Consider the following 12,898-nt stretch of genomic DNA (forward strand, 5'->3'; position numbering starts at 1 on the left):
CGCCCGCCGCCTCCTGCCGCGTCAGCGGCGATCTCTGCAACCCAGAAGACTACTTCGAGTGCCCGAAGGGGTTCGAAGAAGCCCACAAGAAGAGGTCGTGGTCTAAGAAGCTCACGTTGATCAAGAAGCTCAAGGCGTCGAAAGATTATCTGAAGTCCCTCTTCGCTAGCTCCGGCCACAGGAGGTCGTCTAATAACAAACCCTCTACTACCTCTTCCTCGTCTCCGTCTTCGTCGAGCTCCTCCTCCGACTCCTCCTCCTCCTCGTTCTCGAGAGTAGTTTTGAGGAGGAGCAGCAGCGTGAGCTCGGACAAAGAGGGTTCCGTCCAAGCGGCGATCGCTTACTGCAAGAAATCTCAGCAGAGGGTTTGTGGGAGGAAGAGTGTGAGTGATGTCGAGTTTCTGTTTGGTGCCAGAATCTAGAACCGCTCGGATCTCTTTTTGTTCTGGATCGCAAAGTTTCGGTCATGGTTTTGTTTCGGTAGGGAGTGATTCTTCAGCTCCGATGAAGTCGACTTAATTGGTGTAAATTTTACTTGATTGCGGCTGTTTTGATTTCTGCAGTTTTGTTGACGAAGTTGTTGGTTATTTATGGCGAGAGTAATTTGTTAAGCGAGGAGAGAAATATAAGGTCATTTAGGGTTGATTTGCGCTCTAGGGATTTTGAAAATTTTGGTGCTTTCAGTGACCAAATGACTTTTAACTAGCTGTCTTCATGTATTAAATTTTCAAAGTCTGTATCATCCGAATCATGTTTGGACCAGCAGATATGGATAAATATATCAATTTTACATGGTAAAAAATTGTTGGTATCTGTTTTCAAACAAGGAAATTTAGTGTGTTAGGGTTCCTCAATCTTCTATGACGGTTGGTTATGGAGTAGAGGATTCAGTCCTCCACGCAAAAAACATGTGAGAGGATCAGAGTTCCTTCGACGGTCAAGTCAACAGTGAGCTTGAGTGCAGAAAAAAAGTAAGATGGTGGTGTGTTTATTTACAAGAGATTGTTTACCCTTATGCAGTGGACAGTACCTCTATTATAGCAGATCCGCGGTGGGGATTGTGTATCTTTGGCCGAGTCCAGGTAGGCAGCTTAGTCGGAAGATACTTTATAGGTGTCAGCTGCAGATGATGAGATGAGTCACCTATGCGATTAATGTGATGGTGACAAGGGAAACATGATGCTGACGGGGTCCGATGAGTCATAAAGATTTTGGGGCTGGAGTAATAATGATTCCGACCATGCATTCAATGTGACGGTGGTCGACTATCGGAGGGGATATTGAGGACAAACCGCCTCTCGTCTCGGGCTTGCGGGAGAGCCGATAAATGACATTGTTTTATTCGGCCATCTTAAAATTGGAAGTTCTTGACCCGGTCTTGTAGAATGAAGAGGAGTGAGGTCGAACCCAATGGCAAGTTCCAAGTAAGGACGCCTTTCGACCCAGCCTCTCTGGAAGGGCTGAGTGTTGACATCACTCGAGTCGTCCTACATAGGGCGAGGTCGATCTGGTGTTTAGTTAATAACGGACACGTATCGGCTACTAGGGGAGGATTAACACTTAGCCATCTCTGTAACATAACGAAAATAATTCATAAAATAATGCTGATGAGGTTGACATCAACTACTCTAAGTAAAGTGGGGCTAATTCTACATCTACAGGTGGGAAATTTCTGATTTGAATCGTGAACTACAGAGATGTAAATTTGAAGGAATGTTCATCTATCTTTATCACTCGGCAGCAGATAAAGTTATCGCTTACATAATGCTTCTTTTACATCAAAGAGATTATGAGAGATCTAGTCACACTAATAAAATATAATGTGCCAATAATAAACAAATAAAAATGCTTGATCTAGATAGAAAGCATTGACATTATAATTAACACCCTAAACCACCACGCGTGTGCCGTATTCTGGCAAAAGTTTGCTCCAGACCAAAACAGGCAACTTGTAATTATGAGAACAACCACTGGCTAGTAATCAGATTGATCGTGGGTCACATTCAGCACCGATGATGGCAAAAACTCACTCAAAAGCAAAATGATTCCATGGATCACAAAGCAAAGGGCAAAAAAATAACCCTCAGGTGTAGACAACTAAACCTTAAACTAAGTAAACATGTCAATAAAAGGCTTGACAGGATTAGAGGCGAAGGAACAAAGGAAACCAACCTCATTGATGCTGTTGACCACTTTAGCTCCCCTGCCTTTTGAAGGGGTGAAGGGAGAGGTTGAGATGCCTGCAGTCACCAGGTTCATATATTAGATGTTACTGGGTTTATGACAGAGATGCATCTTTGCATATATGATTCCTTTCTAAAAAAAAATTGAGTGTAATCCTAAACTCATGATCCATATCATCTCAGACATTAAAGCTTCCAGATATAGAAAGCGTTCTGTAACTCTTGCAGTAAATAAGGACATGGTTGAACATTGCATTGCGCCTTTATTCACAATTATCAGATAGCATAAGGACTTCATGGGTTTCAAGTAATATTCAGACGTAAATTTCTGAAGAACAGAATGAAGTTTACGGTTTGCATGTTTGCAGTTTTCTCGCACTCTTTTCAATAATTAAAAAAAAGAAGAAGATACAGATAGAAAGGTCCAGTTACCTTTAAAGAGATTCCTATAATATACATCAAATAAATATGAAATAAACCAATAATGCAAACTGACAAATTGATTATTGATTAAATAAATATAATCCTTAAATAACCTGTTTTAACTTTGTAATGGTAACATTTACTAAAAAAAACATTGGATGAAAATGATACACCAGAAAAGAACATGATTCATGTTTGATCTTTGTACATACGGAACTGCTTCAAATACAGTATAATTTAGCCATTGACAAAAAATGATTATATGCCTGTACTTACAGCCTCGTCGTATAGCTGTTGTTGCCTCCTCTTGCCTTCTCCGTTATGGTTTTCTTCAGCCCCTGCTTCTCAACATGAAAATGCTCACATTATTCAATGTAATTACCATCAGCTCCTCGTGAGTTCACAGCAGTCAGAATTAGATTCAAACAAACTCAGAGGTAGAATGTTGCAATCCAAGTCTTCAGTGCCGAACTAAAATGGCTATTTTTTCACACACAAGAAAATTAAAGAAGAGAGCTCTCATGACTTTCATTTATATCATATATATTAACTTGTCCAGCAAAATATTTTACACATTAGGAGATTATAATGCTCTTCTATAACCTCGTATCATCCCTCCCTGACTTTGCCTGCTCATGCTGTACAAGAGCTTAACCCGAGGGGGTAAATGATTACAACTTCGATACAATATAGCATAAGAGAGAGAAAAACCTCTTAGGATAGCCTTGATTGTTAATATCAGATCGCATAAAGTTTCTGGTTCTCAGTATACAACAGCTCCGCATCTGAAACCCCAGTTGCAGACCATGACCAAGACCTACTTAGCGACGATCTCTTAATACTTCTCAGCCTTTTAGCATCCATTCGGTGCATGATCACCCAATAACACATAGTTCCTAGAGTTGCAACAAGAATCATAGTCCCCATAACTGCAACTCCAACTGCCAGCAACCTCTGACTATCTCCCACTACAATAAAAGAGAGAGCCAGAAAAGCCACAGACATAAGAACACAAGCGAGCCACATTAACTTGTTGATGATTGCCATCATCTGCTTCTTTGCTTTGCTCTCTACTACAACCACTGAAGTTTGTGCAACCACAACAGCAAGAGATATGAAGAGAGCCAGTGAGTCAAATATAAGGAAAATCATGAAAGCTTTGTTAGGCGCAGTATAGGCTTCTCCTAAAGAGAACCTCCCTGATGCGAACTCGGGAGTATTATGACCAACATACTGGCCAGGGACAGTGAATATAGCAGCAAATGCCACAGTTGCAATGAGGACCGCTACCACTGTGGTGGAGTTGATGGCGTTATTTAGGCCCTCAGCATGGAGTTTTCGTAGCCTTTTTGCGATGCCATGGACCCGCTTTCTTGTTTGAAGTGTGTGTTCGAGTTGGGAATGGACTCCATGTTTTATGTCGCTTACGTTTTGCTTTAATTCTCGTGCAGAGTTCGGTGGCTTGATTCCCTTCCCACTCTGGGCGCCATGTTTGTGTAGTAAAGTGATGATTTCGGAGTTTCCAGTTTGTTCAGCTGTGTCAAGAGCTGTCTCCCCTGATTTATTGATGACATTCTTGTTCGTCTCATTGAATTCTAGTAGTTTTTTCAGAATCTGCATCATAGTTCCTCTTATGAGAAGATGATATAGCTGCTTTTATGGGGAAAAAATTGTAGCTTTAAGTGATAGTATGCTAGAAGAGAGACATAGGTCATGCTACGTAACCACTGGTACTGCATGAACAATGCATTATCATGGACAAAAGAACTAAGAGAAATTAGTTTAACTACAAAAAAAAATACTTCTTTGTTTACTATGATCCTTTGCGAGGGAGATTGTGAGGTTATGTCCATCTGAAATAGACCATGACAAGCAACTACTTCATTGACACTGCACTATGATGAGCTTGTGAATTAAAGGTAACTAGCTTAACTACCTGAGAGATATATTTTAATAACGGTTGAGACTTAACTTGCACTACATGTTAAACATACTCGTCAAAGGTGCCAGTCAAAATATTTGAAAGCGATTGAACTATATTTTAGGGTAAATTTCACAAAACCTCTAAGAAGTTTGGGCCATTTTGAGATAACCTCCAAAATTTTGGAAATGTTACTTAATCCCCAAAATTTTTCAGATAACCCTCCAAAAGTTGGGAGTTATCTAAAAATAGATTCGGAAAAATGCAAAAGTTGGGAGGATTAAATGACATTTCCAAACTTTTGGGGCGCTATTTCAGAATGGGTCAAATTTCTTGGGGTTTTCTGAAGTGTACCCTATAATTTAGTAATGAGTATAGATCAAATAAACATTTCACATAAATGTAATTTCACAAGGATGAAGGTTCCTAATGTTCAAAAGGGAAAAGACGGTACAAAATCTTCACCTGAGGACGACACTTCCTAGTCGCTATATGTAATGCTGTGTTTCCCTTTGAGTCTGCCAAGTTGATCAAAGAAGGCTCGTGTTTGAGAAGCTCGTCAACAAGCTCAAGGTTATGCCCTTTGACTGCCATATGAAGTGCAATCTGTCCTTTCTTATCAGTTCTCGATAAGAGTCCAGGTTCTTTGTGTATAAGAGCTTTCACAACTTCCAGGTGCCCATTCCTTGAAGCAGAATGTAGTGCAGTTTTACCATTGCTCCTCGCAATCTTTGCTAAAGTAGCATCAGCTTCAAAGAGGAGTTTTACTACCTCGACATGACCTTGTGCTGCAGCAGTGTGTAATGAGGTTGTGTTTGACAAATCAGCAGCAGTCATGGCAAGTTCCGGAAATGACTTCAGAAGCTCCTTCACAATATCTGGCCAATTTAGGTACTTAATCAGTTCAAAAACATTATGTTTATCAAATGATTGATGCATTTGTTGATGAGACATACAGTAAAGTATCATATATCATCCAAAAATGAATTATAGGTGCCAGATTTTCCAATATCAGTGAACCTAAATCCTTATCAGACGACATAATAACAACTCCAAAGAATGCTGTGAGGATTAAGGGAATGATATTTAAATGCTCCTGCAGGCTGAGAACCCTCTTTGTGTTTATCTTTAGTTGATGCTTTTCCTTCTTAGGATTTTGGGATGTATGATGCACTTTATTTTGTAAAGAATATTGTCTTCTATTTTCCAAGGATGGTAAGTTACATCCTTCTTGTTAGTGGAACAATCAGGAGGCTTGTTCCCACAGCTCTATTTCAGACAAAAAAAATTTGACTAACATTTGAAAAATACACTATATTGGGTGAAGAAATTACAGAAACTCAGAAGAATCAGGCAAACCAGGCGGCGGTCGACCGGTCCGGTCGACCGGATTCGTGCACAAAGCTTACTGTGCGTCAGGAAGGTGGTCGGTCGACCGGTGCGGTCGACCGAGGGGTTCTCTGGAGTTTGGGTTTTCTACTGGGAGCTGGTCGGTCGACCGGGCCGGTCGACCGGAATTGATCGCGGTCGACCGGTCCGGTCGACCGACGCTGTTTTGGGCTGGGCTTTCAGGTTTTCGACCCGATTCGTTTTGTAAGTTCTATATATACCTAAACCTGTTTGTTTAGGGTAGAGGTTGGACGAATTTGAGCAGCCAAAGAGAGAGAATCATTGCATCCAATTGTGAGAGAGCTTTGAGAGATCTAGAGCTTTGTTTTAGGGTTTGGTCTGAGAGATTTGTAACCCTATTTGTATTCTCTTGATTTCTAGTAGAAAGAACTCCCCCCTCCTTGCCCCGTGGACGTAGGCAACTTGCCGAACCACGTAAATTCTTGTTCTTGCTGTGATTGTGATTTGCATATTGTTTGTGGTTTAGTTCAAGTTAGTGTTCGTGTTGCCCTAGAAAGCTTCCGCCGCGCACAACAATTGGTATCAGAGCTAGATCGACAACATGGGAGATGCAAGCACGTCAGGTTCGTCTCTAACAAAGGCGATACAGAGTCTGAGCATCAATAACACGAAGATTGATGTTCCGAAGTTCGATGGCAAGATCAATTTTGGATTGTGGAGGTGTCAGGTGATGGATGCTTTGGATGCACAGAATTTGGAGGAGACTCTTGAGTTAAAAGAGAAACCCGCTGAGTTGGAGGATAAGGTTTGGAGAAAGATGAACAGTAGAGCTTGTGGTGTTATTAGGTCATGCTTGACGCCGGATCTTATTTATGATGTTATGAACGAGACGTCGGCGAAGAAGATGTGGGAAACACTCAATGAGAAATATCTTACGAAGAGCATTGAGAATCGGCTTCACTTGAAGAAGAGATTTTACCAGTTCAAGATGAAGAGAGGGGTTTCCATCAGGGAGCATGTCAACAATTTCACTAAGCTACTTTCAGATATGGCCAATGTTGATATTATAGTTGAGGATGAAGACAAGGCGATGCTACTTCTGTGTTCGTTGCCCGAAGATGATTATGGTACGTTCGTTCTCACTATGATCAATGGAAGAACTACAGTTAGCTACAAGGAGGTGACCTCAGCTTTGGTGAACTATGAGTTGAGGAAGAGTGATGGTGAACCCTCCGAGAAGGCATCGGGAGATGCGTTAGCAGTTCGAGGCCGAGATCCAAACCGTCGTCAGTTTAACCGCTCAAAGTCAAAGAATAGGAGTGCCTATAAGAGTGTTGGTAGAAATCAATGTCGGTATTGTAAAGAAGAAGGACATTGGAAGATTGACTGCCCAAAGTGGAAAGAAAAAGCCGGAAAGAATAAGGGGAAAGCTGCACAAGCTTCAGAAGTGAATGTTGCAAAAGCTATTGGTGAGCATTCAGATTCAGATTCTTCAGGCTATTCATGCCCTGCTTTACCGTCGGTTTGCTATGCGGATTCCACGGAGTGGATGATGGATTCGGGAGCTACATATCACATCTGCCCTAAGAGGGAGTGGTTTTCTAGCTTTGAGGAGCTGGAAAGAGGGGATGTCGTGCTTATGGGTAATGATCACGTATGCCCTATTGGTGGTATTGGTTCAGTCCGGATCAGGATGCATGATGGTGTAGTGAGGGAATTGAAGGAAGTGAGGTTCGTGCCGCAGTTGACGAAGAACATCATTTCTCTTGGGACTTTGGAGGCAGCAGGATATCGAGTGATCTTAGAGGATGCTACAGTGAAGGTCACGAAGGGTTCTATGGTGGTGATGCGAGGTGTCAGGGAAAACTACCTATACTACTTGAAGGGCAAGACAGTTACAGGGGGTCTGGCAGCTTCTATCACTACAGAGGAGGACACTACCACCTTATGGCACATGAGACTTGGACACACAGGAGATAAGTCCCTACAGTCATTGGCTAAACAGGGGCTATTGAAAGGTGCTAAGACCTGCAAGATGGAATTGTGTGAGCATTGTGTACTTGGGAAGAAGACTAGAGTGAAGTTCGGCACCGCTGTTCATAACACCCAAGGTACATTGGATTATATTCACACGGACGTTTGGGGTCCTTCCAAGAACACATCTCTTGGTGGGGCCAACTATTTTGTCACTTTCATTGATGATTATTCCAGGAGGAATTGGGTATACCCGATGAAGCATAAACATCAGGTCCTGGATATTTTTGTGGAGTGGAAAAAGAAAGTGGAGCTGCAGACAGGTAGAAAGGTGAAGACTCTACGTTCAGATAACGGTGGAGAGTACAAGAGTGATCCGTTTCTGCAGTTTTGCCGGGATCACGGCATTAGAAGACACTTCACAGTTCGAGAGACACCGCAACAGAACGGGGTGGCTGAGAGATTGAACCGTACCTTGCTGGAGAAGGTGCGGTGTATGATGACGCAGAGTGGATTGCCTAGATCTTTTTGGGCCGAGGCGTTGGTTTATGCGAGCCATCTTGTGAACAGGTTGCCGTGCACTGCGATAGACGGGAAGACTCCTTTGGAGCGTTGGTTTGGTTCGGTGGCTAGTGACTATGAGTCGCTTCGGATATTCGGGTGTCCAGCTTATTATCATGTCAGTGATGGCAAATTAAATCCGAGAGCGAGGAAAGCAGTCTTTGTGGGATTTAGGGATGGAGTCAAAGGCTTCAAGTTATGGGATCCACAGGACAAGAAGATAGTTATTAGCAGAGATGTCACATTTGACGAGGCGTACATGATGAGGCCTCGAGCCCCTCAGCAGGTGGAGGGAGACCAGACAGGAGAGATATCGCAGCAGGTGGAGGATGATGTGACTCCACCCACTCCACACTGTATCTATTGAGGCTCCTACAGAGGTGACACTGGGAGGAGATGAGATGACAGATGGGCAGATACAGGATACAGTAGATCATGGGACTCAGGAACAGGGTCATGTTCAGAGGACCATTACAGCAGATAGACCGAGGAGAGAGATTCGTCGGCCAGCTAGGTATAATGATGTCATGGTTGCATATGCATTATCAGTGGAGGTCGTTGATGATATGGTTCCAGCCACATTCAGGGAGGCAGAGTCTAGCCCCGATTCGATCAGGTGGAGGGAAGCTATGGAGGAGGAGATGCGGTCTCTTCAGAAGAACGACACTTGGACACTTGCACATCTACCTAAGGGTAAGAAAGCTATTGGTTGCAAGTGGGTATATGCGAAGAAGGAGGGATCTTCTATTGGGGACATTCGGTTCAAAGCCAGATTAGTTGCCAAGGGATATGCACAGCTTGAGGGCATTGATTACAACGAGGTATTTTCACCCGTTGTGAAGCATTCGTCGATTCGAATTTTATTGGCGTTGGTGGCACAGTTGGATTTGGATTTGGTCCAGATGGATGTGAAGACAGCCTTTCTACATGGTGATTTAGATGAGAAGATCTACATGACACAACCACAGGGTTTTAAAGCTGCAGGAAAGGAAGTTTTGGTTTGTAAGCTGAAGAAGTCTCTTTATGGTTTGAAGCAGTCACCAAGACAGTGGTATAAGAGATTCGACGGCTTTATGATTGGCCGAGGGTACACGAGGAGCCCATATGACCCATGTGTTTATATGCACAAGCTACAGGATGGTGAGCTCATATATTTGCTCTTATATGTTGATGATATGCTTATTGCTTCCAGGAATTCTTCGGCTATTCGAAAGCTGAAAGAGGAGTTATCATCCGAGTTTGAGATGAAGGATCTTGGAGAGGCAAAGAAGATATTGGGTATGGAGATCGAGCGAGACAGGATGAAGGGGAAATTGAAGCTAATACAGAGGAGTTATTTGCAGAAGATGTTGAAGAAATTCAGCTTTGATGGCAATGCAAAAGCAGTTAGCACACCATTGGCTCCCCACTTCAAGCTTTCAGCGTTGATGTCACCTGTTTCAGTTGAGGACATAGATTATATGTCGAAGGTCCCATATGCCAGTGCAGTAGGTAGCTTGATGTATGCGATGGTGTGTACGAGGCCAGATTTGTCACAGGCCGTGAGCATGGTATCGAGATACATGCACGACCCCGGGAAGGGTCACTGGGAGGCCGTGAAGTGGATTCTACGGTATGTTCGAGGCACCGTGGATGTTGGTTTAGTATTTCAGAAGGATGAGAAGGATGGGCAGGCTTGTATTGGATATGTGGATTCAGACTATGCTGGAGATCTTGACAAACGCCGGTCTACGTCAGGTTATGCTTTTACATTGGCAGGTGCACCTGTATGTTGGCGTTGCACGCTTCAGTCCACAGTGGCTCTCTCTACTACAGAGGCAGAGTATATGGCAGTTACTGAAGCTATTAAGGAGGCTTTATGGTTGCGTGGATTATTGGAGGACTTGGGGATTGCTCAGGAGACTATTCGGATATATTGTGATAGTATGTCGGCTATCTATTTGGCGAAGAACCAGGTTTATCATGCGCGCACGAAGCACATCGACGTCAGATTCCACTTTGTACGGGACGTCTTGGATGATGGAGATGTCATATTGGAGAAGGTCCACACAAATGACAACCCTGCAGATATGTTGACCAAAGTTGTTTCAGGTGTGAAATTTGATCATTGTTTGAAGCTTTTGAACATCCTTCAGTGCTGAGGCCTTTGGAGGCCATTATTATGAACTACGTTCGGCTTGATTCCTTGGACAAGAGGATACGTAGGCAGTCTTTCAGATGCAGTCGGTTTGATCAGTTGATTCAGATGGGGGAGATCGCGTTTCAGCTCGAGTATTGTTCCTGGACTTGTTGAGGAACTATTGGATGATTTGGTGTCGGCTCAGTTTTTGGTGGAAACATTCGCCGAGGTGGAGAATTGAAGAAATTACAGAAACTCAGAAGAATCAGGCAAACCAGGCGGCGGTCGACCGGATTCGTGCACAAAGCTTACTGTGCTCAGGAAGGTGATCGGTCGACCGGTGCGGTCGACCGAGGGGTTCTCTGGAGTTTGGGTTTTCTACTGGGAGCTGGTCGGTCGACCGGGCCGGTCGACCGGAATTGATCGCGGTCGACCGGTCCGATCGACCGACGCTGTTTTGGGCTGGGCTTTCGGGTTTTTGACCCGATTCGTTTTGTAAGTTCTATATATACCTAAACCTGTTTGGTTAGGGTAGAGGTTGGACGAATTTGAGCAGCCAAAGAGAGAGAATAATTGCATCCAATTGTGAGAGAGCTTTGAGAGATCTAGAGCTTTGTTTTAGGGTTTGGTCTGAGAGATTTGTAACCCTATTTGTATTCTCTTGATTTCTAGTAGAAAGAACTCCCCCCTCCTTGCCCCGTGGACGTAAGCAACTTGCCGAACCACGTAAATTCTTGTTCTTGCTGTGATTGTGGTTTGCATATTATTTGTGGTTTAGTTCAAGTTAGTGTTCGTGTTGCCCTAGAAAGCTTCCGCCGCGCACAACATTGGGGAAAAACTTCAGTAAATAGAGAAGATATGTTGACAGAATAACGGAAACATGGTACTATAATATCATCAAAAGTCCGTACATTGAAAACTGAAGAATGTATATAATTTCATCAGTAAATTCAATTTTTTGAAACAAATACTACACAATAAAACCTATAAAAATCATAGATTTACATAAAATAGTACCTAAATCCCCTTGTTTGGCTGCTATATGAAGGGCATCATAACCATTCTTGGCCTTTATTCCAGCAGTTTCAAGGTTATGGTACCTAACCAATTCCTTCACCATATCAGCATGCCCATACTCACTAGCAACATATAGAGCTATCTCTCCTGCTTGATTCTGCTTACACAACAAATCCTTCAATTCCTCGTCCTTAGTTTCTGAAATAATTTCTTCCATTGCAACAAAATTTCCAGCTCGAGCAGCTGAATGAAGAGGAGTATCATCCCTCTTTCCCGTCAATTGCTTTGTAATTATTTTCTTCCGATTAGAACTCTCCATAGCTTTAGCCAAGAAAATCGCACTCCTCTCTACAGAGAAAATGTTGAATTTTAATTTACAGTTCAATTAAACTACACAGAGGCTCAAATTTAAAGATCCTAATGTGTTGCACTGTATCCAACAAAAATTAGCACCGAAAAACCAAGAAAAGTGAAGATTAATCATTCAAATAGACCTCAAAGATTTTCAACGAAGATTACAGCGAAAATTTTCAAAATTTAATTCACAGTTCAGGTCATAAAAAATCAACTAAAATTAAAAAAAAGACTGGTATACTAGTGTCTTGTATTGAATTTCACAAATAGAGGTTCAGCACGGAAAAGCCAATAAGATACAAGATTAGCCACTCAAATGGGCATCAAAGCTTCTCAATGGTGACTATAGAGCAAATTTTAATTTTTAATTCTCATTTTAGGTCATACCAATTACCACTGCCCTTTTTTTTTCCTTTTTTTTTGTTGTTGGATAACTCCACTGGCTCAGTTTACTGATCTTATGTTTTGTATTGTATTCAATAAATTGAGGTTACAACAACATCAAAAGCCTTTATCCCAAATTTTTTTAAGAATCGACAAATCGAGGTTGAGCACTGAAAACTCAACAAGACAAAAGATTATCATTCAAATGGTTTTAAGATATTCTCAGTGGAGATTGCAAAGCAAATTTTCTCAACAAAAAAAAAAGGCAAAGTGAAATTTGATTTTTATTTTTAATTCACAGTTCAGGTCATATAATTTAACCATTAAACTACCAAAAAGGATCCAATTTAAAGATGCTAGCATTTTGTCTCGAATTCAACATATTGAAATTGAGGGCTGAAAACACAAGAAGGAAAAGCTTTTGATCGTTCATATGGGCTTCGAAGATTCTAAATGAAGACTTAAATTTTAGAGCAATTAAATTTGAGGTTGAACAATAAAAGATCAATAAGAAACAAGATTCATCACTCACACGAGCTTCAAATTTTCTCCATCTGAAAACTTAAAATTTAAAAAAAAAAAAGGAGAGAGGGGGGGTTAGGGGGGTTGGGG

General features: G+C 42.1%; 2 protein-coding genes across 2 annotated transcripts in view; one reads left to right on the forward strand and one right to left on the reverse strand.

Moving 5' to 3' along the window:
* LOC109821916 (probable membrane-associated kinase regulator 4) lies at nucleotides 6-790 on the forward strand (the record flags this gene model as incomplete). Its single annotated transcript, XM_020388074.1, has 1 exon — nucleotides 6-790. A coding segment is annotated over one exon (417 nt), but the record flags the coding sequence as incomplete, so codon positions are not given.
* The window catches only part of LOC109820157 (ankyrin repeat-containing protein At5g02620-like), a 10,070-nt gene continuing 280 nt past the window's right edge, over nucleotides 3,109-12,898 (reverse strand). Inside the window, exons 2-4 of the mRNA XM_020386258.1 lie at nucleotides 11,549-11,896; nucleotides 4,993-5,405; nucleotides 3,109-4,220 (exon numbers count right to left, since the gene is read on the reverse strand). Of these exons, the coding sequence (XP_020241847.1) occupies nucleotides 3,345-4,220; nucleotides 4,993-5,405; nucleotides 11,549-11,867 (1,608 nt within the window). The 5' untranslated portion in view covers nucleotides 11,868-11,896 and the 3' untranslated portion in view covers nucleotides 3,109-3,344. The remainder of the gene's footprint in view (nucleotides 4,221-4,992; nucleotides 5,406-11,548; nucleotides 11,897-12,898) is intronic.

The sequence above is a fragment of the Asparagus officinalis genome, chromosome 8 (genome assembly GCF_001876935.1).
Source record: "Asparagus officinalis chromosome 8, Aspof.V1, whole genome shotgun sequence".
Taxonomy (NCBI): Eukaryota; Viridiplantae; Streptophyta; class Magnoliopsida; order Asparagales; family Asparagaceae; genus Asparagus; species Asparagus officinalis.